Source organism: Pelobates fuscus, chromosome 11, assembly GCF_036172605.1.
Source record: "Pelobates fuscus isolate aPelFus1 chromosome 11, aPelFus1.pri, whole genome shotgun sequence".
Lineage (NCBI taxonomy): Eukaryota > Metazoa > Chordata > Amphibia > Anura > Pelobatidae > Pelobates > Pelobates fuscus.
The window spans coordinates 85,900,213-85,922,957 of record NC_086327.1 but is presented as its reverse complement, the minus strand read 5'-3'; the positions used below and the strand labels follow the sequence as shown (position 1 = coordinate 85,922,957).

The following is a 22,745-nucleotide window of genomic DNA, read 5'->3' as shown; positions in this document are numbered from 1 at the left end:
AGGCAGGAAAACAGAAGAAAAATATGTAAAATCAAATAAAAATCCAAACAAATAACTCTACGCGTTTCGTCTGTATTCTCAGACTTCCTCAGAAGTGATAAAGTGCTTCAGATCCAGGGCGAGGCTGTGTTTATATACCATGCTGATGACTGATTTGAGTCAGGTGAAGCATAGTCATAAATGAAGTCCAGCCCCTCAGTGCTACAGATAAGCCAGGATGAACGTCTGGCCGTCTGGATGTCACGGTGAGAACCGTGACAAAATTAGCGTTCAGTGGTTGGATGAGAATAATGATAGTGAGTGTGTATCCCTGAGATAATCTGTAATACAAATACCTACAGCTAACCTAGGGATTTCATCACAAAATTCACTGGCATTTCTATAGGACACTTTGTTACTGAGCTCCATCATCACCAGATCTCAATGCACTTCTAGTCTGCATACAATTTAGAATTGTTTAATTCTGTAATTCTGTAATTGTTCAAATCTAATGTATTTTCTTTAGATAAAGGAAGCTTACTTACAGTTTATGATTACCATTGCCAAAATGGTAAGGGAAGACAAGAACCTGACTAAAGACGACAGCTTTGTTCAAGAAGAAATGACTCGTGTGATGGATTTGGAAACAGATATTGCAAAGGTAAATATCATTCCTATGTTAGGTGTGATTATTTGATGTAAAAATATGTGTCTCACAAAATAGTTTTTGCACATATATATATATATATATTTTTTTTTTAAGTCATTTCATTCATGGTCACCCTGAAGCACAAACACACACGCCGCATATATATGTATATATACATACACACACACACACACACACACACACACTACTGTGTGTGTGTGTGTGGGCGCTTTGTGTGTGGGCACTTTGTGTGTGGGCATTTGGTGTGTGAAGGCGCTTTGTGTGTAGGCGCTGTGCGGGTAGGCGCTGTGTGTGTAGGCGCTGTGTGTGTGTAAAGGTGCTGTTTGTGAGGGTGGTGTGTGTGTAAGGGTGCTGTGTGTGAGAGGGCACTGTGTGTGTGTATGTGTAAGGGTGCTGTGTGTGAGGTTGCTGTGTGTATGTTTGTGTGGGTGGTATGTGTGTATAAGTGTGCTGTTAGTGTGAGGCTGCTGTTAGTGTGTGTATGTGTAAGGGTGCTGTGTGTGTAAGGGTGCTGTGTGTGTAAGGGTGCTGTGTGTGTGTGTGTGTGTGTGTGTGTGTGTGTGTGTGTGTGTGTGCATGTGTAAGGGTGCTGTGTGTGTGAGGGTTCTGTGTGTATGAGGGTGCTGTTAGTGCAAAGGTGTTGTTAGTGTGAGGGTGCTGTTAGTGTGTGTGAATGTGTAAGGGTGCTGTGTGTGTGTGAGGGTGCTGTGTGTGTGTGAGGGTGCTGTTAGTGTGTGTGTGTGCATATGTGTGCGTATGTGTGAGGGTGCTGTGTGTGTAAGGGTGCTGTTAGTGTGTGCTGTGTGTGAGGGTGCTGTGTGTTAGGGTGCTATGTGTTAGGGTGCTGTATGTGTTAGGGTGCTGTATGTGTTAGGGTGCTGTATGTGTTAGGGTGCTGTATGTGTGAGGGTGCTGTTAGTGTGAGGGTGCTGTTAGTGTGAGGGTGCTGTTAGTGTGAGGGTGCTGTGTGTGTGCTGTGTGTGTGCTGTGTGTGTAAGGGTGCTGTGTGTGTGAGGGTGCTGTTAGTGTGTGTGTGTGTGTGTGTGAGGGTGCTGTTAGTGTGTGTGTGTGTGTGTGTATGTGGAAGGGTGATGTATGTGTGTGTGTGTGTGTGTGTGTGTGTGTGTGTGCGCTGTGTGTGTGCATTGTGTGGGGGTGGCGTTTAGTTGATTTCCCCCCTCCCTTCTTACCTTATGTAGGGAGGGGGGACCGTGCTGTGGGGCTAGAGTTCACTCTACTCTCGCGAGATCTGAGCGTTGCCGCGGCAACATTCCAACCTCGCTAGAGGAACCCAGCGGAGCTGCTGGAAAGAGCTCCCAGGTCCTCTCCTGCCTCCCTCACTGCTGCTGTGGGCCGTGGAGGGAGATCTTTGATCTCCCTCACCAGCCCACGGAGGGAGGCACATGGCGCGTGCTCACACTCCGAGCGCACGCCTATGTTCATGGTAAAATAGTGTTGACATATGAACTATTCACAAACTCAATTGCATATTGATGATATATAGACAGACATTTTTTTGTTTTCCCATCATAATCATCAATAACAGCTGTGCATGACACACCAAATATGATGGACATATGTCTTTTGTTCTGCCTAAATTACCATGTTTGCATGTAGATAAATCAATAGGCAGGCAGATAGTTAATTAAATAAATCAACAGAGAGTAAAGCATTTAAAGAGATCAATAGATACATAGATAGGCAGGGAGACATATGAGAGAGATTGATACATCAACCAACAAGCAGACATTTAAATAGACAGAAAGACAAAGAGACAGATAATGCTCGACAGACAGGGATAAGGAGAAGAAAAGCGCCAGATGGGTTTAATTAATAAATAAATAAATAATTTAAATATGTAGTGTGTAGAGAGGCTGGAAGAATGGTGAGATTGAGATGAACATTTAAAAAGATTAAGGGATTTATTTAGGAATATAGAGCTGAATACATTAAAGGAAGCAAAAGCTCAGGAGAACGTTTAGACTTAAGCTGACACAAATATTCTTATATGTTCAATTTTTTTTTTCAGGCAACAGCTCCATCAGAGGAACGAAATGATGTCACCTTGTTGTACAATAAAATGACCCTCGTTGAGTTCCAGCAAAAATTTGCATTAGATGTAAATGTAATATTCCAATTACATTCCAATGAGAACTATGTAGTGATTTTATTGCTGACATTTTTTGTTTGTTGTAAATTATCATTTTGTAGTCTTGAAATAAAAAATCACTGCAAGGGATTTTTAAAGTTAGGATTCATGTGACAACGTCTATAGTACAGTAAGCTTATTATATATATTTGTGCTTAGGTACAGTCTATTGTGTAGCTTTCGATTGTGGTAAAACAATGCGCTCTCTGCCATTAGAAAACTGGAACCAATTCATACATTTTCTGATTTTGAATTGCATAACGCTGAACAACATAGGACTGGAAACTAACACTATTTATTGGGTTTTGGAAACATAATAATCAACCAGAACATTGAAGGTAATTATTTCAAAAAGTATATCACACGCTGTAGTGGTTATGGTGCTTGGAGTGTTCATTTAAATGTCAAGCACACTGATATTGCCAGCTAAATTTGTATTCATTTTTTTTTTTTTTTTTTTTAATAGTACATGTACATAAAAGGACACATTATTTCCATCTCTACATACAAGAATACGGTTGGCATTATTTAAGGCAAAAATATAATTGCAAATACACTTTTAACTATCTAAAGGACAGTGGTGATATATATTATTTTTTATATATATATATATATATATATATATATATATATAGTGTTTTCTTTAAAAAAAAAATAACTAAAAGATTCTATCAGTGTTTTCCCCATAACTAAGTTATCTATATATTTTACTTTACTGCCTATAATGTCCCCTGTTGAAATCACCATCTGCAGTAAGCTCATCAGTTAGGTTATATTTTCCTAGAAAGTTGAAGGACAGTGCAGACCTATAATCAGTGACCATTTTTTTATGTACACCTGTACTCCTCCTTGTTAATGCTAATAGCTAGTCAGCCATTCATTTAGCAGCAACACAATGTATGAAAGCTTGAAGAGCTGGTCAAGAGATTCAGATGATCAAAACAGGTTCAGAACAGAAATACAAAGATCAGAATGTTACAGTGACCATAGATTGACTATTGGTGCCAGACGTGGTGATGTCTGTATCTTAGAACTGCTGATTCCTCTGGTGTTTATGGACAATGGTGCATAGTTCTTTCATTTAGAAGGTATTTCTGCATGTAGAATTCCGAGAAAGTGGCAAAACTGGTTCTAGCTGACACAAAGGCGAGGTGAAATAACCGCATGTTGGAAAAGTGCTGTGAAAAAGTGCCTGTTGTGATGTACAACACACTGAATCTTAAAGTCCATGGACTACAATAGCAAAAGATTACTTTCTGCTATTAAACGTTAATTGAGTTTATAGTGGGCAAACTAGATGGGCACACCATAACTGGACAGTAGAAGGCTGACAAAATGACTCCAAGAATGATAGATCTTGATTTCTGATTCAACAGATAACTTAGCCTTGAATTTAGCCTGGAAAGGGTGAACCCGTACATCCATCCCACCTTGAATCAATGATTCACATTGGTTTTGGTATAATGGTGAAGGCAAGCTATTCTTTATACTGGATAATGTAGCACGTTACAAAGTGCTGGTTACTGCAAGCTGGTTTCACAACCACAAAATTTAGAATTCAACATCAACAATGGCCACCACAATAACCAGATCTCATTCTCCTAGATTATAAACTTGTCTCCTAGATCGTGTTTGTTTGAGCCTGGCCTGACTACATTTTATAGTCATGTAGTCATTATTTTGTTTGCCATATACTTACTGTTGTGTTTCCATTTGTAATACTGTAAAGTGCCATGGAATTTGATGGCTCTGTACAAATGATAATATATGTAATTTTTCCAATTCTTCACTGTTTCAATGCGGTGGAAAGAGATTCAAAGCACAAATGTTCTGCCGACAAATCTGCATCAATGACATGAAGTTATAATGTCAACATGGCAGCATCATGCTATCTCTGAGAAAAAAATCCAACCCACATTAAAGAGACACTCCAGGCACCCAGACCACTTCTGCCCATTGGAGTGGTCTGGGTGCCAACTCCCACTACCCTTTACCCTGCAACTGTAAATATTGCAGTTTTCATAAACTGTAATATTTACATTGCAGGGTTCACTCCTCCTCTAGTGGCTGTCTACTTCCTGGTCTATAGCACAGGTTTTCTGTGCTATAGCATCGCTGGACGTCCTCACGATATTTGTGAGGACCTCCAGCGTCGCTAAAATCCCCATAGGAAAGTATTGAAAGCATTTTCAATGCTTTCCTATGGAGAGGTCTAATGTTCTAACCCCTTCAGCAACATGGGATGGGGGGGTGGGAGGGAGAGGGGACCTGCAGTGCCAGGAAAATGATTTCTTTTCCTGGCACTGGAGTGTCCCTTTAAATCCATGCTACATAGTCATAACTTATATTAGAAAGATGTTTGTAATAAAGTGACACTGTCGTCATAAAGTCACCATGAATACAGAAAATATAGGAGTGCCTTTCTGTAGTTGGCGCAAGCATTTTTATAATGTCTGCTTAAACTGCTGACTCTATAAGTGTATAACACACTCCCTATTTAGGCCATGTCACCCAAAAGCCTCCTCCATTTGTGTAGATGCTTGCTTAGAGTGTTGTTATGTTTATTAGCAAGTCATAAAGCGGGTAGAATGTATATAGTGCATTGAAAAGCTAAAATACTGGAAAGTAACATGTCAAAACTTTTCATGCTGGGCCCCGCAGAGCCAAAAATCAAATGTAGTGCAAAAAGAGGAAAATTAAGCTCCAATCTTCCATACATTCCAAAACTTGGTGGGGTAGTGTGTGTGTGTGTGTGTGTGTGTGTTGGGGGGGGGGGGGGGGGGGGGGGAGGCATGTTTCCACAGCAGATTGAAAACATAAACACTTTATGGCAAAGACAGTTAATAAATCAAGTTACTTCCAATTTTACTGAAAGAGGTATAGTTGATACCTTTACGAAAAGGTTGAATACTTGTACATATAAAAGTAGTAAAAATGCAGGTAAGGTTAATACATGGATAAAATCTAATTATCCTTTATATCTATTTTTTACTCCTAATCCAAATTCGTAAAATATGAGTATTTGTGTCTTTGCAATCATATTGTTTTAGAAGATTTTGATATTTCCTTGGCATATTATTTAATCAATGAAAGTTAGTGATTTTGTAAGTATTTGAGAAATATTTCTGTCTTTCTAAGTTTTTATGTGTTTTAAAACTTTTCTATCGAGTACTACAGAATGAAAAGCATGGTTCAAATACATTACATAAAAATGAAAAGCCCAATGTTTATATAACATGGCAATATAAATTCAAGTTAGAACAGTTAGGTTCTAATATTCCACCCCCATAAAAACCACTAGATGCTGACATATTCGATACTTGCCATGTATCGGTATATGTAATGCAAATAATGAATGCGGTTATGAGTTATAAACTCTGAATGTTTAAGAATGTAATATTTATGTGTATTTATACTAGTAATTTACAAATATGTATCTTTTTAATTAGGATTTTAACTGGACCAGTTTCATACAAGGAGTTATGTCATCTGTAAATATTCAGATTCATGCAGACGAAGAAGTGGTAGTATATGGGGTTCCTTACCTTCAACAGCTTAAAAGTATTCTCTCCAACTATTCAGCAAGGTAAATAATTAATTGGATATTCTTTTATTTTGATATACATATATCATGTTATGAATAATTGCTAAATGTAGGGGGGGGGATGTTTTATTCGCATTAAGACAAACTTCGTCTGGCATTTCCAGATAAATTGTGATCTACAACAGTTGAGAAAATATAGGATATTTTTTTCACTCAAAACTTGTATTCTTCTTTGCTTGTTTGATAAGCAATCTCACGGGACCATGGTGTCATATTTGTTTCTTACATATTGAAATAATTGTTGCCTTAATAATGTATTTTTCCAAGGATTTACAGTATTGGTTTGCTATACATTTTTACTGTATGTTTTCCAGCACTTTGCAAAATTACCTTGTATGGCGATTGGTGATTGACAGAGTCAGCAGTTTAAGCAGACGTTATAAAGATGCTCGAGCCAACTACAGAAAGGTACTCCTAAATGTTCTGTATTCATGGTGACTTTATGACAACAGTGTTTAAACAGTAACAAGGATACAAATTCTAAACTAGGGCTCAAGAAGCATATATGAACGATAAAATAGTCTAGGGAAAAATAGAAAGTGAAAGAACAAAAATGTAAAATGCATAGAGAAGGGGAAACTTGGTTAGCGATTGTTTTCATTAGTGATTGTTAACATGGATTCATCTTAGTTTTTGAGCAGTATCTGATCAATCTAATTATAGAGGGCATATACAGTTAGTTCTGCTTCTTGTACTAGAAAAGAGAAAGCAGTGAGGTAGATAAAAGACGATAAAGAAGATAACACAAATGATGTTAGTCCCAATGAAAGAAAACTTTGACAAAGAATCGTGTTTTAAATGTATTAAAGTGAACTTGTCATGACATATGAAGGATTACAGTTTTATTACCCAGTTCAGTTGACTCATGTTACACATTTAAATGTTTTATCCCTTAAAAATGTTAAAAGCTCATATTTTCATTACCCCTGTCTCCTGCTGAGAGCATCAATCGTGTTTTTACTGGGTGAAACACTTGATTTAAGGCACACCTCTCACACCGGAAAATCCATTTCTTATAACAGGTTAAACGTCCCCAACAATTTATGTTGTCTTTATGACAAGTAAATAAAACTCATCTGTTCTCTCTCTCTGTTGCCAGATTGCTTGTACAAACCTACTACAACATATCATTCTGTCTGTTCTCTCCACACTACTGGTGCTACTCTCACACACTACTACTACCTCCTTCCCTTGCAGGCTGTGCTTTCCCTTAGCCTGAAGGCAAGCTGAAGAGACACCAAGAGGAGGTTTTCTCTAATAACAGACACACAGAGCACAGCCCACTTATCTATGTGCTGATTGATACCAATTGAATTGATGAACAGCGAGGGCTGTTTTTAAATCTCTGGTTTTAAAGAAATCTAGACCGTTTCTAGCAATTTTGCTAGCACAATGTATAAATAAAATTATTATTTTTTTATTTTTCTTTCATTTAAGATTAGGTTGTATTTGTCATGACAGATACCCTTTAAGGTATGTCGGATAATACTTAGTTTTTCCAAACTGTGCACAATAAGCCTATGAGGACAAATTACCTCTTTCAGTAGGATAAATGTTTTGATATTTGTGATATTATAGAGGTTATAATTAATACCTTACAAGTTAAGGTTAAAGAGGTTTATTCCATAAATGGCAAATCTGACTTCCAAAATTTAAATCAGCTAGGTTACAGTAGATAAAATATTCCATTCAGATAGTGTGGCCCTCACTTTTCAAGTTGTTTACTATTGTTTACTGCTATACTGTTTATATAAAGCTCTTATTAAATATATTTTGAAATCGATGGGTCACCATTGTTTGTTTATTTAGTGACTTGTGATGAACTGACAACTAATTTTGGAAAATTAAGGTCCAAAACAGTGTCATCAAGGAATTGTAGCTGAGCTTGAGAATTTGTACACTTTAGTTTAAATGTTTTCAAGTTTGGCTTTCAATTTACCACTTTTCATGCTACAGTGAATGAATCCCTAGATGTCAACCAAATATATATTTTGCTTAACACTTTGAGTGCTTGGAATAAAGTGCCACTTACATTTTTAATGATTTATTACTAGATCTTAACATATTGTATTCCCTACAGGCACTGTATGGGACAACTTTAGAAGAGGCTCGCTGGAGAGAATGTGTGAGTTATGTAAACAGCAACATGGAAAATGCAGTTGGAGCAATGTATGTCAAAGAAACATTTGCTGGTGAGAGCAAAAGGATGGTATGTATCATTTATATTAATGCTAATTATAACTGATGTCACAGAGTACACCCCCACCCCCTCCAGAGGTTGTTGATGTAGAACTGCCATAGCCGTCTGAGAGTTATATGAGTTTTATTTAAAAAACAGTTAGTTGGGGACACAGTTCAAAACCTCTAAATAAATATGTAGCTATAGCTCAAATAGTAATCAAAAACCCTACTTAGCAAATATAGGAATATTTTTTTAGATAATATAAATTGAGGGGCCCACCAAAGTATTGCACACTAAAAATAAAGAAAAGCTAAATCTAAAACCGAAATATTATATATGTGTGGGTGTGGCTGATTTTCCCCGTTATGTGTCTTATTCTATAATATTTTAGGATAGGGTTAGTGTTAGGGTTAGATCTAGGATTATGTTAGTGGTGGTATTAGTTTAGGCATAGTGTTACTATAAGGCTTGGGATTTTTCATGTTAGGGCAGCACCTGAGAATATATTGGTGCCTTAGTTTAGTGGGAGGTATACTCCAAGGGGGCAGCTCATTTTCAACTCGGGAGAAAGCAGAAGTTGTCAGGAGTGTTACTCTATTTAATCTAGTTTTGGCAGAGATGGTTCTGTCCTGATATTAGTGCATAGTAAGAAACATAGAAACATAGAATGTGACGGCAGATAAGAACCATTCGGCTCATCTAGTCTGCCCAGTTTTCTAAATACTTTCATTAGTCCCTGGCCTTATCTTATAGTTAGGATAGTCTTATGCCTATCCCACGCATGCTTAAACTCCTTTACTGTGTTAACCTCTACCACTTCAGCTGGAAGGCTATTCCATGCATCCACTACCCTCTCAGTAAAGTAATACTTCCTGATATTATTTTTAAACCTTTGTCCCTCTAATTTAAGACTATGTCCTCTTGTTGTGGTAGTTTTTCTTCTTTTAAATATAGTCTCCTCCTTTACTGTGTTGATTCCCTTTATGTATTTAAATGTTTCTATCATACCCCCCCTGTCTCGTCTTTCCTCCAAGCTATACATGTTAAGATCCTTTAACCTTTCCTGGTAAGTTTTATCCTGCAATCCATGAACCAGTTTAGTAGCCCTTCTTTGAACTCTCTCTAAGGTATCAATATCCTTCTGAAGATATGGTCTCCAGTACTGTGTACAGTACTCCAAGTGAGGTCTCACCAGTGTCAGAAACAGACAGACACAGACAGACAGATAGACCGACAGATAGTGGCAATACTAATTGGTAGTGATGTCCCGAACGGTTCGCTGGCGAATAGTTCCTGGCGAACATCGCATGTTCACATTCGCCACGGATGGCGAACATATGCGATGTTCGGTCCGCCCCCTATTCGTCATCATTGAGTAAACTTTGACCCTGTACCTCACAGTCAGCAGACACATTCCAGCCAATCAGCAGCAGACCATCCCTCCCAGACCCTCCCACCTCCTAGACAGCATACAATTTAGATTAATTCTGAAGCTGCATTCTTTTTTTTTTTTATTCTTTGTTTTTGTGTGTGTTTGTGTTTATTATACATTATCCTCCATAACCAGTAACCTGTGTTTATTATACATTATCCCCCCATAGCCAGTAACCTGCGTTTATTATACATTATCCCCCCATAGCCAGTAACCTGTGTTTATTATACATTATCTCCCATAGCCAGTAACCTGTGTTTATTATGCATTATCCTCCATAGCCAGTAACCTGTGTTTATTATACAGTATCCTCCCCATAGCCAGTAACCTGTGTTTATTATACATTATCCTCTCATAGCCAGTAACCTGTGTTTATTATACATTATCCTCCCATAGCCAGTACCCTGTGCTTATTATACATTATCCCCCCACAACCAGTAACCTGTGTTTATTATACATTATCCCCCCACAACCAGTAACCTGTGTTTATTATACATTATCCCCCCATAGGCAATAACCTGTGTTTATTATACATTATCCTTCCATAGCCAGTAACCTGTGTTTATTGTACATTATCCCCCCTAGCCAGTAACCTGTGTTTATTATACATTATCCCCCCATAGCCAGTAACCTGTGTTTATTATACATTATCCCTCCCATAGCCAGTAACCTGTGTTTATTATACATTATCCCCCCATAGCCAGTAACCTGTGTTTATTATACATTATCCACCCATAGCCAGTAACCTGTGTTTATTATACATTATCCCCCCATAGCCAGTAACCTGTGTTTATTATACATTATCCTCCCCATAGCCAGTAACCTGTGTTTATTATACATTATCCCCCCCATAGCCAGTAACCTGTGTTTATTATACATTATCCCTCCCATAGCCAGTAACCTGTGTTTATTATACACTATCCCCCCATAGCCAGTAACCTGAGTTTATTATACATTATCCCCCCATAGCCAGTAACCTGTGTTTATTATACATTATCCTCCCATAGCCAGTAACCTGTGTTTATTATACATTATCCCCCATAGTCATTTATCGTTGGACCTAGGCAGCATGATGTCTTAGGCCGGCCCAGAGAGTGAGTGAGTGAATAGTATAATATATATGTTCAGAAACATATTAGTAATATATGTAAATTAGGTTCATGCAAAGAGGGTGAAAAGGTATTAAAGAAAAACACACTTATTGCATCAAATTTACAAAGCCAAACTTTTAAAAGCTTTCCTCATTTCTTTCTCGGGATGAGGAATATATCGGTTGTAGACTGAGGATTTCCATCTACCCAATCTTTTAATAATATCCACTGGAGTGTCAGTGTTGAAGGAGACCGAAGCTGCCCCTATTCTAAAGGAAAGACCCGAGACATGGATACAACCCAATCTTAGGAGTAGTGTTCTGATGTAGAAGATGAATTTAGCCGTAGTCAGAGGGATTCAGTGAGAGTAGTGGTGAAATGTGTGTGGGTAAGTAAGAGTCAAGTATTTTAACTGTGCACTAGTTCTAGGTGGGATAAAGTGGTCCAGCGGATGGATGAGTAGTTTGGTTCGTTTTAGAGGTTTGTAGAGAAAGTATATAGTGATCATGATTTTTAGCGATATCCAATATTTTTAAGGTGGTCCCAGTGCCACCACTCATATCTGGTGTCACAATAGCTTGCATTTAAAAAAAAACAAAAACGTTTTTGACTGTAATATAATAGCAGTCAGTTTCCTTCACACGTGTGCATTTCAGGGCCTGCCAGGGCACAGTGTCACACCAGTGCAACTCATATCTGGTGTAACAGTAGTGTACATTAAAAAAAACTAGAAATTTGACTGTGAAATAATAGCAGTCAGTTTCCTTCACACGTGTGCGTTTCAGGGCCTGCCAGGGCACAGTGTCACACCAGTGCAACTCATATCTGGTGTAACAGTAGTGTACATTTAAAAAAAAAAAATACAGGGGGCTTGTTGTCACCTTTCGGGGACCCTTGGTGTTGTACGTGGCTAGGTGGAGGAAGAGACCTTCAATGACATCAGTGAGGACATGGCTAGCTTGGTATCCAACCTTGTGCAAATGGGGAGTTTGCGGTTGTGCAAATGGACTGTTTGCGGTTGTTTGCGGTGCGTTAAACGGGGTGTTTGGTCTGTCACTGTGAAGCGGGCGTAACCCTTACACTACCTGATCAATACAACATCATACCTGATGTTTTAAAGCATGTTATTCCAAACAGTTTAGGAATGTTAGGTGATTTATGCCCTTTATGGATTAAAACCAGACTCTGCATCAACTATGTAATTTTCCATGGGAGTTTTGCCATGGATCCCCCTCCGGCATGCCACAGTCCAGGTGTTAGTCCCCTTGAAACAACTTTTCCATCACTATTGTGGCCAGAAAGAGTCCCTGTGGGTTTTAAAATTCGCCAGCCTATTGAAGTCTATGGCGGTTCGCCCATTCGCGAACATTTGCGGAAGTTCACGTTCGCCGTTCGTGAACCGAAAATTTTATGTTCGCGACATCACTACTAATCGATTTATTTGATACACCCTTAATTTCTGTGACTTAAAAACTGAAATAGCAAATATTACAACTGTGTTGCTTTTTTAGGCCTTGATGATTAGAAAAGAGATGCCTGTCTTCATTTTTAAGTCTTTGTGCCTTTCCCTGTATATGCAAGGAATATGAAATAATTTTCCAAATAGTATATAACAATTGTTAAATTAATTATGATTTTAATACTGTATGTAATTGAGTTGAATATTCATATTTGAAAAATACTAAAATTAAATAAGATTCCTCAGAGAATCTAAGGAATCTTACTTAACTTTTGTTAACACTTCTGTTATTTTAACTTTTCCAGATCAGTGACCTTATAAATAAAGTCCGTGAAGCATTTATTGAAACTTTGGATGAATTGCAATGGATGGACGGAATATCTAAGGACAAAGCCCAAGAAAAAGCAAGTAAAACAGAGTGTGTTTGTTTGCGTATGGGTTTTGCACTGATTATAAAAACAGAAACTTGGATTACCATGAAAAAACGCCATTAGACTAAATAATGTATAACCTTGGGCATAGTCCAGACATTTTGACGTTTTACTTCAAAAACTTACAGAACCCAAGTTCCTGCCCTAGGTCGATGGCATATTAGTGGAGACTCTCAACATCTTCTTCTCTCATTAAACCATTATTGGTACATAATTGCTTTTGTCCTGGCTGTTAAACTTGTCCCAACAATTCAAACTATGAAATAAAGAAACGTGATGGTATTTGGGTAGATTCATTGAAGGCAGTTTAAGTTGCTCATGATAAACACATTCAGGAAAGTCAGTGACTATACTTTTTAACCAGCTTGGTAGTTAGATCCACGTTTTAATGCCATTGAAATAAGCAAAATATATTATTTAAAATATTTCCCCAACCCCACAACAGTAAGAGTGTGGATAATTTAATTAAAGTGGCACTGCCATGGCCCCATCCGTTTTTTTAACCCCCTTCCCAACTCCACTACATCTAATTGCCCCCCCTAGTCGCCCCCAAATGCCCCTATGCCCCCCATATTACCTATTTTTGAATCTTTATTTTGTGCATGGACATAGGTCAATACGGCTATATATTAGCATAAATGAGATTGAATTGTCAACTAAACAGTGAGCAGCCTGTTCCTGCTCACTGTTGTAACAAAAAAAAAGCCCCCACCCCTTCTAATAAATGGCCCCATGGTGGGGTATCTATAAACTAGTGTCCCCCCCCGTGCACCTACCCGTTCCTCCACCAACCCCAACCCATGAGCGGTGTGTTGGGGCCCTAAATGACAATGGGGGGACCTATTGACCTCCCCCTCGGCCCCCACCCGTGAGTGGTGAGTGGGGGAACTAAAAGACCATGGGGGGGACCTGTTGCTCCCAATGGACCCCACCCATGAGCAGCGGGTGGGGGCCCTAAATGACAATAGGGGGGACCTATTGTGCCACATCCGGCCCCACCCTTGAGAGGTGGGTGGGGGCCCTAAAAGACAACGGGGGGACCTTTTGGAGGACTGCCGCTCATGGGTGGGGGCTCAGGGGTTCCCCCATTGCCTTTTAGGGCCCCCACCCACCACTCATGAGTCCCTCCCTATTGTCATTTAGGGCTGGGTGGGGTCGTCGGGTGCCCTATGTCCCTCATTTAATTAAATAGCCCCCCGATGGGGGCTCAGGGGAGACACTATGTCCCCCCACTAGTTAATAGATGTCCCACCATGTGACCATATATTGGAAGGGGGGGAGGGGCTTTATTTATTTTTTTACAACAGTGAGCAGCCACGGGCTGCTCACTGTTTAGTAGACATGCCCCTACTTGTGGCATGCCCCTTATTTACTAATACTAAGTAAATTTTACTTAGTATTAGTGAAGTTGGCTGAAAGAGCAATCTTGGTCTTTCAGCTTTTTGGTAGCCAGCTTCCTAATACCGTGGGAATTATGGAGCTATCTAGTAAGCGGCTGCAAGATGCGGCTGCAAGATGCAGCCGCAGCATGGATCGGAATTTCATTCATTCAAATAAAATTTTAAAAGTACCAAATGTCATCCTAACATGAATGGATAAACTATTTTCATTCTGTTAGGACGAAATTTGGTAGTTTCGCAGGCGTCCTGCATAAAGAACGTTCGGGATATTGAAAGCAGGCATCGCGAGATCACGGAGGAAAGGGTGACTATTGTGAGAAAATTTGTTTGACCCACAGGAAGCGGGTCAAAGCTGGTCAAGTGTAGGAAAAATACATAAGACAAGAAACTTGAAGAAAACTTGATCAGATAGGGGGAAAAAAAGAACAGATCCTGAGAGAGGGAGAGAAGAGGAAGCGATTGGGGAAAGGTAAATTCGGCATAACGGTGCCGCTATAAATTCTGCAATTTTTTTTCACTTTACTCCAATTCAGTGTTCAGTAAATACACTCCTAAATGCATGGATCACAAATGGAGTCCATGAAGGTCCGCTTAATAGTATGAAGATATTTCAATGAAAATTAAAATCCCACTGCTTCTTTTTAGACATGTCTTTATTGGAACTGCAACTGCTTAATCTTAATTAAGTGGTTATAGCATCTGGATCCCTTGGCTCCATCCTTCAATTCAGCATTAAACTGCTTTTACTGCTAAACATTTCCTCTGTGCTGCCTGGCCTAAGGAGGAACCATTAGCCTGAGCAGCAATAGGTGACTGTGCTTGACGGAGAGTGTCCGTTGCCTGCTTTTAGCCAATCAGTGACTCCCCATTCATAAAACTAGCTTGAAAAGAATCGTACCTTTTACAAGCCAGTTTTGTGAATTCACTGATTGGCCGAGAGCATCAGCAGTCCACTCTAAGTCAATCAGCAGCGCTCCTACAAGTCGTCACTCCGTGCTTCCGGAAACTGTCATTTCAGAAGCCAGATGCCAACGGGGGGGGGGGGAGTTGAAATCAAAGTCCACTTTGGGGTTAAACCATTGTCGGACGAAGGTAAGCATGCACTTTATTTAGACAAACTTTATTTAGACAAAGTTGTTATGGTGCCTAAAGGTAGCCAAGCTATCAACACATCACTTATGAAAGCTTTTAGTTGAACTACACCTCCCAAAAAGACTGTGCTTCTTGATAGCATGTAACTGTATTATTGGAAAGATACTGCAGGTTGTTTTATTGGACAGACACTGCAATTAAAATTTATATATTCCATCTTAAAAAAAAAAAAAAAGTGACACTACAGACCCCGGAATCACTTCAGCTTGCTAAAATGCTCTGTGTGTGAAAAATTCATCCTATTGTTTCATTTTACAAAAAGTGCAGATTTCAATAGAAATTGGTGCTTTTATGAATAAACCTTATTACACCCCCTTGGCTATTAAGCAGTCAAAGGGTCCTGTTACTTCCTAGTTTGGTTAGCTCAGTCGAACTAAACTCAAGAAGCAGGAATTGCTCAGAGCATCTGAATTTGAAAGACCTCTTATTGAGCTGCACTTGAAAGTCTGTGATTGGAGAGCCACAAAAAGTCTGGGTGGGATTCGAAGGGGGGGGCTTGTAAAGACTTCAGGCAAGAGATCTGCAGCTTTTGCAAACTGGTTTTAGATATAACACCTATGAAAAAAGCTGCCTTCTTAATGCAAGCATGTTTTCATTTGGGTTATATCTTCTAAAGAGTTTTTATTTATTTGGACAGTGGAGTGTCCCTTTAAATGCAACATTAGAAATGGGTTTCATGAAACTTAACAAATGAACTTTTATATTTATATTATTATCACTGACCAAAATTAAAATGTTTCATGTTACAGAACATTAATGCAATATTCATGTATTTGTAAATTTACAGGCAATGTCCATTAAAGAGCAAATAGGGTACCCAGACTATATTTTGGAAGACCACAATGGTAAACTGGATCAGGAAACTTCAACAGTAAGTTAATTTTTGCAGTAATTTCATCATTTTAACCCTTTGATGGTGGCCCTGTACATAATACCTGACCTCATGTCCAAAACTCTTGACATGATTGGTTGTTCAGCCTCTCTGCAGGATCTCTACCCGTCACTTGTGGGAGAGGAATCAACACAGTCAATCATGATAGAAACATGTTTTTATCTAACATACACTTATTACTAGTCTTTACCACGACAGTAGATTGGATTTGTGTATTATTATTGCAACAACACCTGGGGGGCACTGCTGCACCAGATCTTTTTAAATAGGATAGAGAGAGGGGGGGGGGGGTGGGGGGTGGCAACCTTATGCCATTCTGGCTCACAAAATTCATGGATCTGAGCGTGGTCTTGAGTGGTTTTTCAACCTAGATTATTATGTAACTATGCAATTTAAAGCGGCTCTGTCACTTTTGGGGTCTTTCTATATCTTTCAATAATTATGTAATTGACTCATTGTGTGAGCTGGCCCATCTTTAATCTTTATGAAATGTTCTAAATTTGTTGGGGGGTGATAGAGCCACTTTAACATAGGAAGGCAACTGGAATTGTGAGGTGTGCCATTATACTGTATATCCCTGTAACCTCGATTGGAATGACCCACACAATATGAAGGGACATTAACATAGGTCTGACCATGCCACCAATGACAACCAAAGTGTGTTATGAATGTCGTGATCACTGTCTCATCTCACCAAGAAGTCTCTGTCAAACATCTCCAGAGACATCAATATTGAAGTCTGTTCAGCCCCAAAACCACAGGCCTCCAGGCCATGCATTACCCCACACATTAGCAAGCTAGCACAATACCTACCTGTTACCATACGACTGAAGAACTGTGCAAACACACATTCTTGCATACCTACCACTCTTTCAATTTTAAAAAGTATTCTCTGAGGCTACTGCCTAATGCCACCCCCAACATGCTAGTTATCAGGGTGGGGGGGGCGACAGGGTACTCCAACCATCAGTGGGCTGTAGTGGTTATGGTGGTTGGAGTAACCCTTTAATCTAGAAATGGGTTCTTGATAGTTTTGTACTTATAAAAAACGAATTGCCAGTCAGCTGTAGCAAAATTACATGCTTCTACAATTGCTGTAGACCTTGCAGAGGTCATAGATATTTGCCTCTTTTCTTTTGATTAGCAAGCTCTCAGAACAACACTTGTCACATCTTGTAGCAACTTTGTACAACTACTTGGAGGTCAAGACATAATTGCAGTGCTTTTAAAAAAAATGCTAGCATATTTCATGTCAGGTTGACAAAATGAATGACCTCAAAAATCCTGTACACTACGCTCTGCTCCAGTAATGTCTATTAGCAACACTGTATTAACATTCTGTTTCTTTTTATAGTTAAACTTCAGTGAGCATCAATACTTTGAGAATATATTGGAAATCTTAAAGGCTGGAGCTCAAAAGAGTCTAAAAAAATTGAGAGAGCCAGTAGACCAAGATGCGTGAGTACTGAAATTAAGTAATTCTGTTGAAAATGTTTCTGTTGAAAATTCAAAAAATACCAAAACGGCAATCTACAATACAACAATAAAAATAGACATAGGGCAATATTGTTTGCAAAAGTTATGGGTTAATGGATAAGAATGATTTGCACTCACAAACCCAATTTGATTGTAGGCATATCACTAGAATCAATGTAGCGACTTCAGGACTTTGGAACCTCAGTAGCATGCATAGGAAGAATAGAAAATAATAATAGTGCAGAGTATCTCAGTAAAAAATATACATTTTATTTAATATCACACTTACAGAAACGAAGTGTCAAATAGGCACATCAGGTGGAAACACTTTGATCCGAAATCCACAAGAGCAGAACAGCCAAATAAAACAAATAAATACACAATATAAAAAAAATATATAAATAGCTAAATACTCTGTACACTAAAAAAGCCCTACGCGTTTCGTTCAGGGTTGAACTTCCTCAGGGGCAAATATCCAGATGCTGTCCTTATGCAAGCATAATATGAAGTGTCAAATTTCTCCTTTTTAAGTTCGTTTTCGGCGCGAAGTAAACAGCCGTGCGCCATACTTCCGGGTTCGGGCTCCGGTGCACTTCCAGTTACGCTTGCGTTGCGTTCCGGAATTGGTAACCAAGCCTCGTTTTGGTTTTCATCAGTAAGGACGGCCAGCCTTGCGTTCCATATGCGTTCCAATGCTCGAAAACGAGCAGAAAGTCCCCAAAGTAAAAAACCACAATAGATAAACAAATTAAATGATCAAACAAGAAAAAGATATCCCAAAGATAAAATACCAGTATAAAAGAATGGATAGGAATAGAGAAACAAACCAAAATGCAATAAAATTAAGTAAATATAATAAATAAAATCACAAAAAACAAACCAAATCAAAATCTACATTTAACCCATTCGGTTTCAAAGTTTTTAACGTGTGTATCCAATACCCCTCTCTCTTCCTTAGAGCCATCATAAGGTCACCACCTCTTTCATTTAGAGTAACTTGTTCTATACCTATACATCTTAAGGTATTAAATTTAAAAGAGGGGCAATTGTTACAGTGCACTGGCACTGAGTGTGTTAACAAACCATTTTTTATGTTGTTTCTATGTTCTTGAAGTCTTACTTTTAATTTTCTCCCAGTTCTACCTACGTACTGCATCCCACACCCACAGGTAAGTAAATATACCACGTGGGTGGAGGAGCAAGACACCTTATTTTTAATTTTGAATTTGACTTTCGTCTGTGTACTAACAAAATCTTTAAATGTATTAAATTGATGACTGCAGCTTTTGCAATTCCCACAGGTGAAAAAACCTCCCATATGGTTAGTTGAAGTTTTCCCAGATCGAAAAGTACTAGGGGCCAGAATTTGTTTTAGATTATTGCCCTTTCTAAAAATAACTTTAGGAGCTTGTGGGATTTGTTGACCTAGAAATTCGTCCTCGATGAGTAAACCCCAATGTTTTTTAATAATCCTTTGTATATCGAAAGCCCTTCCGTTATATTGAAAGGTTTTTATTTTTTGTTAAAGGCGAATTTAATTCTGTCTGGAATAAACCCTTCTTTCTTTATGAATTGTATAGATAATGCATGAAAATATATGCAAAAACAAGTAATCTGAAAGTAATACAAGATAAATAGATACTTACTTTTAAAGTTCTTTAAAGTAACTCTCCGAGCACCATAACCACTACAGGACACTGACGCACTCTCAATGTAAATAGTCAAATAATTTGCTAATGGTCTGACTTGCTGTCTAGGGTCTGCTGGGCGCCAATCTATGGCTCTACACCTGCCAAAAGTTATTTGCCTAAGCTAAACACCGTAGTGCAGGCTATAGCTCATTGGCTGAGAGCAATCAGCTGATGTTCTCAATCAATGAGCTGGCCCTAAACTACTAAACTACAGAAGGTCCTATCAGAAGCTTCCAGCTCTCCATAGTGAAAGAGGAGAGGAAGTGAACTGTGTCCAACACACCTCTGCTGAGAAGACTACTTACACTGGTGGAAAGTGCCAGGGCACTCCAGTATTCTGTAGTGGTTATGGTGCTTGGAGTGTTCCTTTACTTGTGTGTAATTCACAACATATTACAACAACTTTGATGTCTTCCCTCGCCAGGAATTACATTAATCAGTCACAAGCCTTTCATGCTCGTCCATGGAAGTAATTTAGAATGAGAACAATGGAACAGATGAGGCAGGTTTAAAATTTAGAATTCTGCAAACACTATTTTTTGGAAAATATATACAGCTGGAGAGTCCCTTTTATTTCTATTAGGGATTATCTGACAAGAAGTGATAAATATTGCAGGCTTAAAGGATTCCTAAAGTGCTGGAATACAAGCCTGTATCCTTAGTTTTAGGGGAACCCCCCATTTCAAATAAATATTAACAAAACTAAGCTTTTGCTTACCTTTTCCAGCGCCAAGTCTATCTCGGCAACTGACAACCTCTTTGTCACCCGCAACACCATGGAGGAGGCAATCCGTTTGAGCATGGGGGACCTGATATTCATGCGAGGAGATTGCCACACACATGCAAGCTTCCCCCATGGAAAGCACTAAATCAGTGCTTTTGTATAGGTGCCGCCACATTACATAACAGGAGGTGAAAGTGACTGGAGGTGGATTAACCCTGTAATGTTTCTAAATACCTATAATGTTGCAGTGTTAAAATGATGGAATTCACGCACCAATGCCACTTTTTTAAATGAAGTGGCCTAGGTGACTTTAGTAGTCCTTTAATTTTTACCTTCTATAACAGTTACTATGGACATCTTGGGTAAAAGGTAGTGCAAACCTTTGTCAAAATAGAAAATACATTGTGTGTTTCATCTTTTCCCTTGAAATTCCTCAAATAGTGGTAAGCACATGTGGTGCCTAGGTTTAGCTTATTGAGGAGGTCCAAGAAAAGCTAAGCAGGTAAGATAATCCACCTGTAGACTTAAAAAAAATTACTTTACATATGGTAGATGTGCCCTAAAATTAAACCTTTGTGGTGTAACAGGTTCTCCCATTTTGGCCATTTGGGCTTGTGTAACATCCCTTATGACCCTGCAGTGTATCTGTGGCTTGCTTTCCCAAGCACATTCACATTCTTGTCAAATTATATCCATTCTGTTTGCTCTATTTATTGCTTTTCTCTATATATTTCTTCTGCCAATTCTACACCCATTGAGCACTTCTCCCGTTATGAAGAATACACATTTTTTATGTGACTATGTCCACAACAGCAGCTGTGTGCTACTCCTATAGAAGTAAAGGTTTCTACAGGGTTTGCTGAAAAATACTGAATTTTGCATCTTATTTGTGGGAATTTTTTCACAAGCCCAATTCTCATCATAATTAATATCTTAAATGATAGTTTTATTTATTTGTGTCCACTTATGAGCACTGCTGGAAAATGGTAAAAATACATAATTTAGAAACTCTAGGGAATAACATGAAATTTTAGCAGAAACATAAAAATAACCCTGACATGCACTGGATTAAATTAAACATGTTTATATGGTTTTGATACCAGTGCATTTCTATGGTTACTGTACCTGTCAATTAATTAGGAAGTTTTAGGGAGTATCTAAGGATAAGAGAGTCTCACAAATATGTCTTGGCAGTATCAAAAGATCAAGAGCATTTGGGCAGGATCCTAAAGTCTGATAAATAGTGATGTCGCGAACATAAAATTTTCGGTTCGCGAACCGTGAACGCGAATTTCCGCAAATGTTCGCGAACCGGGCGAACCGCCATAGACTTCAATAGGCAGGCAAATTTTAAAAACCACAGGGACTCTTTCTGGCCACAATATTGATTGAAGGGGGGGGACCTACTCTCCTTCCCCCCCGGCCCCCACCCCTGGGCGGCGGGTGGGGGCCATAAAGATAATGAGGGGGGGACCTACTGTCCTCCCCCTCTCCGGCCCCCACCCCTGGGCGGCGGGTGGGGGCCATAATGAAAATGAGGGGGGGACCTAATGTCCTACCCCCCAGCCCCCACCCCTGTGCGGCGGGTGGGGACCCTAATAAAAACAATAAGGGGGGACCTACTGTCCCCCCCAGCCCCCACCCCTGAGCGGTAGGTGGCAGCCCTAAAAAAAACAATGCGGGGGGACCTACTGTCCCCCCCGGCCGCCACCCCTGAGCGGTGGGTGGGGGCCCTAAAAAAAACAAGGGGGGGACCTACTGTCCTCCCTGGCCCCCACCCCTGAGCGGTGGGTGGGGGCCCTAAATACTAATAAGGGGGGGACCTAATGTCCTCCCCCCTGGCCCCCACCCCTGAACGGCAGGTGGGGGCCCTAAAAACAAATGGGGGGGACCCTAGTCACCCCCTCCCCCCCAAAAAAAAAAACATTATCCCCCTACCTACCTCCTCACCCTAAAAATAATGAAGGGGGGCCTTTAACTAAGAACCTGTCAAAAAAAAAAAAATAACTTACCATTCGATGTTTTCTTTCTTCTAAAATCTTCTTTTTTCAGCCCCAAAAGAGGCCAAATAAAAAACCATGATAGCCAACGCAATTAAAAAAAACAAAACAAAACAAAAAAAAAACGAGCGCAAAAAAAATTATCCATCTTCACCCATGGAGGGCTCCGCGCAGACTGAGCTCTGCAGGGCGGGGGAAGGCTTATAAAGCCTTGCCACGCCCTGCAATTAGGCTGAGAACACTCTGATTGGCCGGTTTAAGCCAATCAGAGTGCTCTTTGTCATTTTACACAGCGTGGGAAAATTCCAAAGAACTTTCCCACGCTGTGTAAAATGACACAGAGCACTGTGATTGGATGGCTTGAAATCCATTCCATTCAAGTTCTTTGGAATTTTCCCACGCTGTGTAAAATG

At 39.4% G+C, this 22,745-nt stretch overlaps 1 protein-coding gene across 3 annotated transcripts in view; it reads left to right on the top strand.

The window, feature by feature from the left end:
* Nucleotides 1–22,745, top strand: part of MMEL1 (membrane metalloendopeptidase like 1) — a 325,883-nt gene that overhangs the window by 258,428 nt on the left and 44,710 nt on the right. For 2 of the 3 annotated variants that reach the window (XM_063435947.1, XM_063435945.1), the window contains exons 9-16: nt 506–640; nt 2,679–2,774; nt 6,248–6,384; nt 6,717–6,810; nt 8,483–8,611; nt 12,872–12,970; nt 16,337–16,420; nt 17,796–17,899. In XM_063435947.1, coding sequence (XP_063292017.1) covers nt 506–640; nt 2,679–2,774; nt 6,248–6,384; nt 6,717–6,810; nt 8,483–8,611; nt 12,872–12,970; nt 16,337–16,420; nt 17,796–17,899 — 878 coding nt within the window. The remainder of the gene's footprint in view (nt 1–505; nt 641–2,678; nt 2,775–6,247; nt 6,385–6,716; nt 6,811–8,482; nt 8,612–12,871; nt 12,971–16,336; nt 16,421–17,795; nt 17,900–22,745) is intronic. The other variant, XM_063435946.1, reaches the window with a different exon arrangement.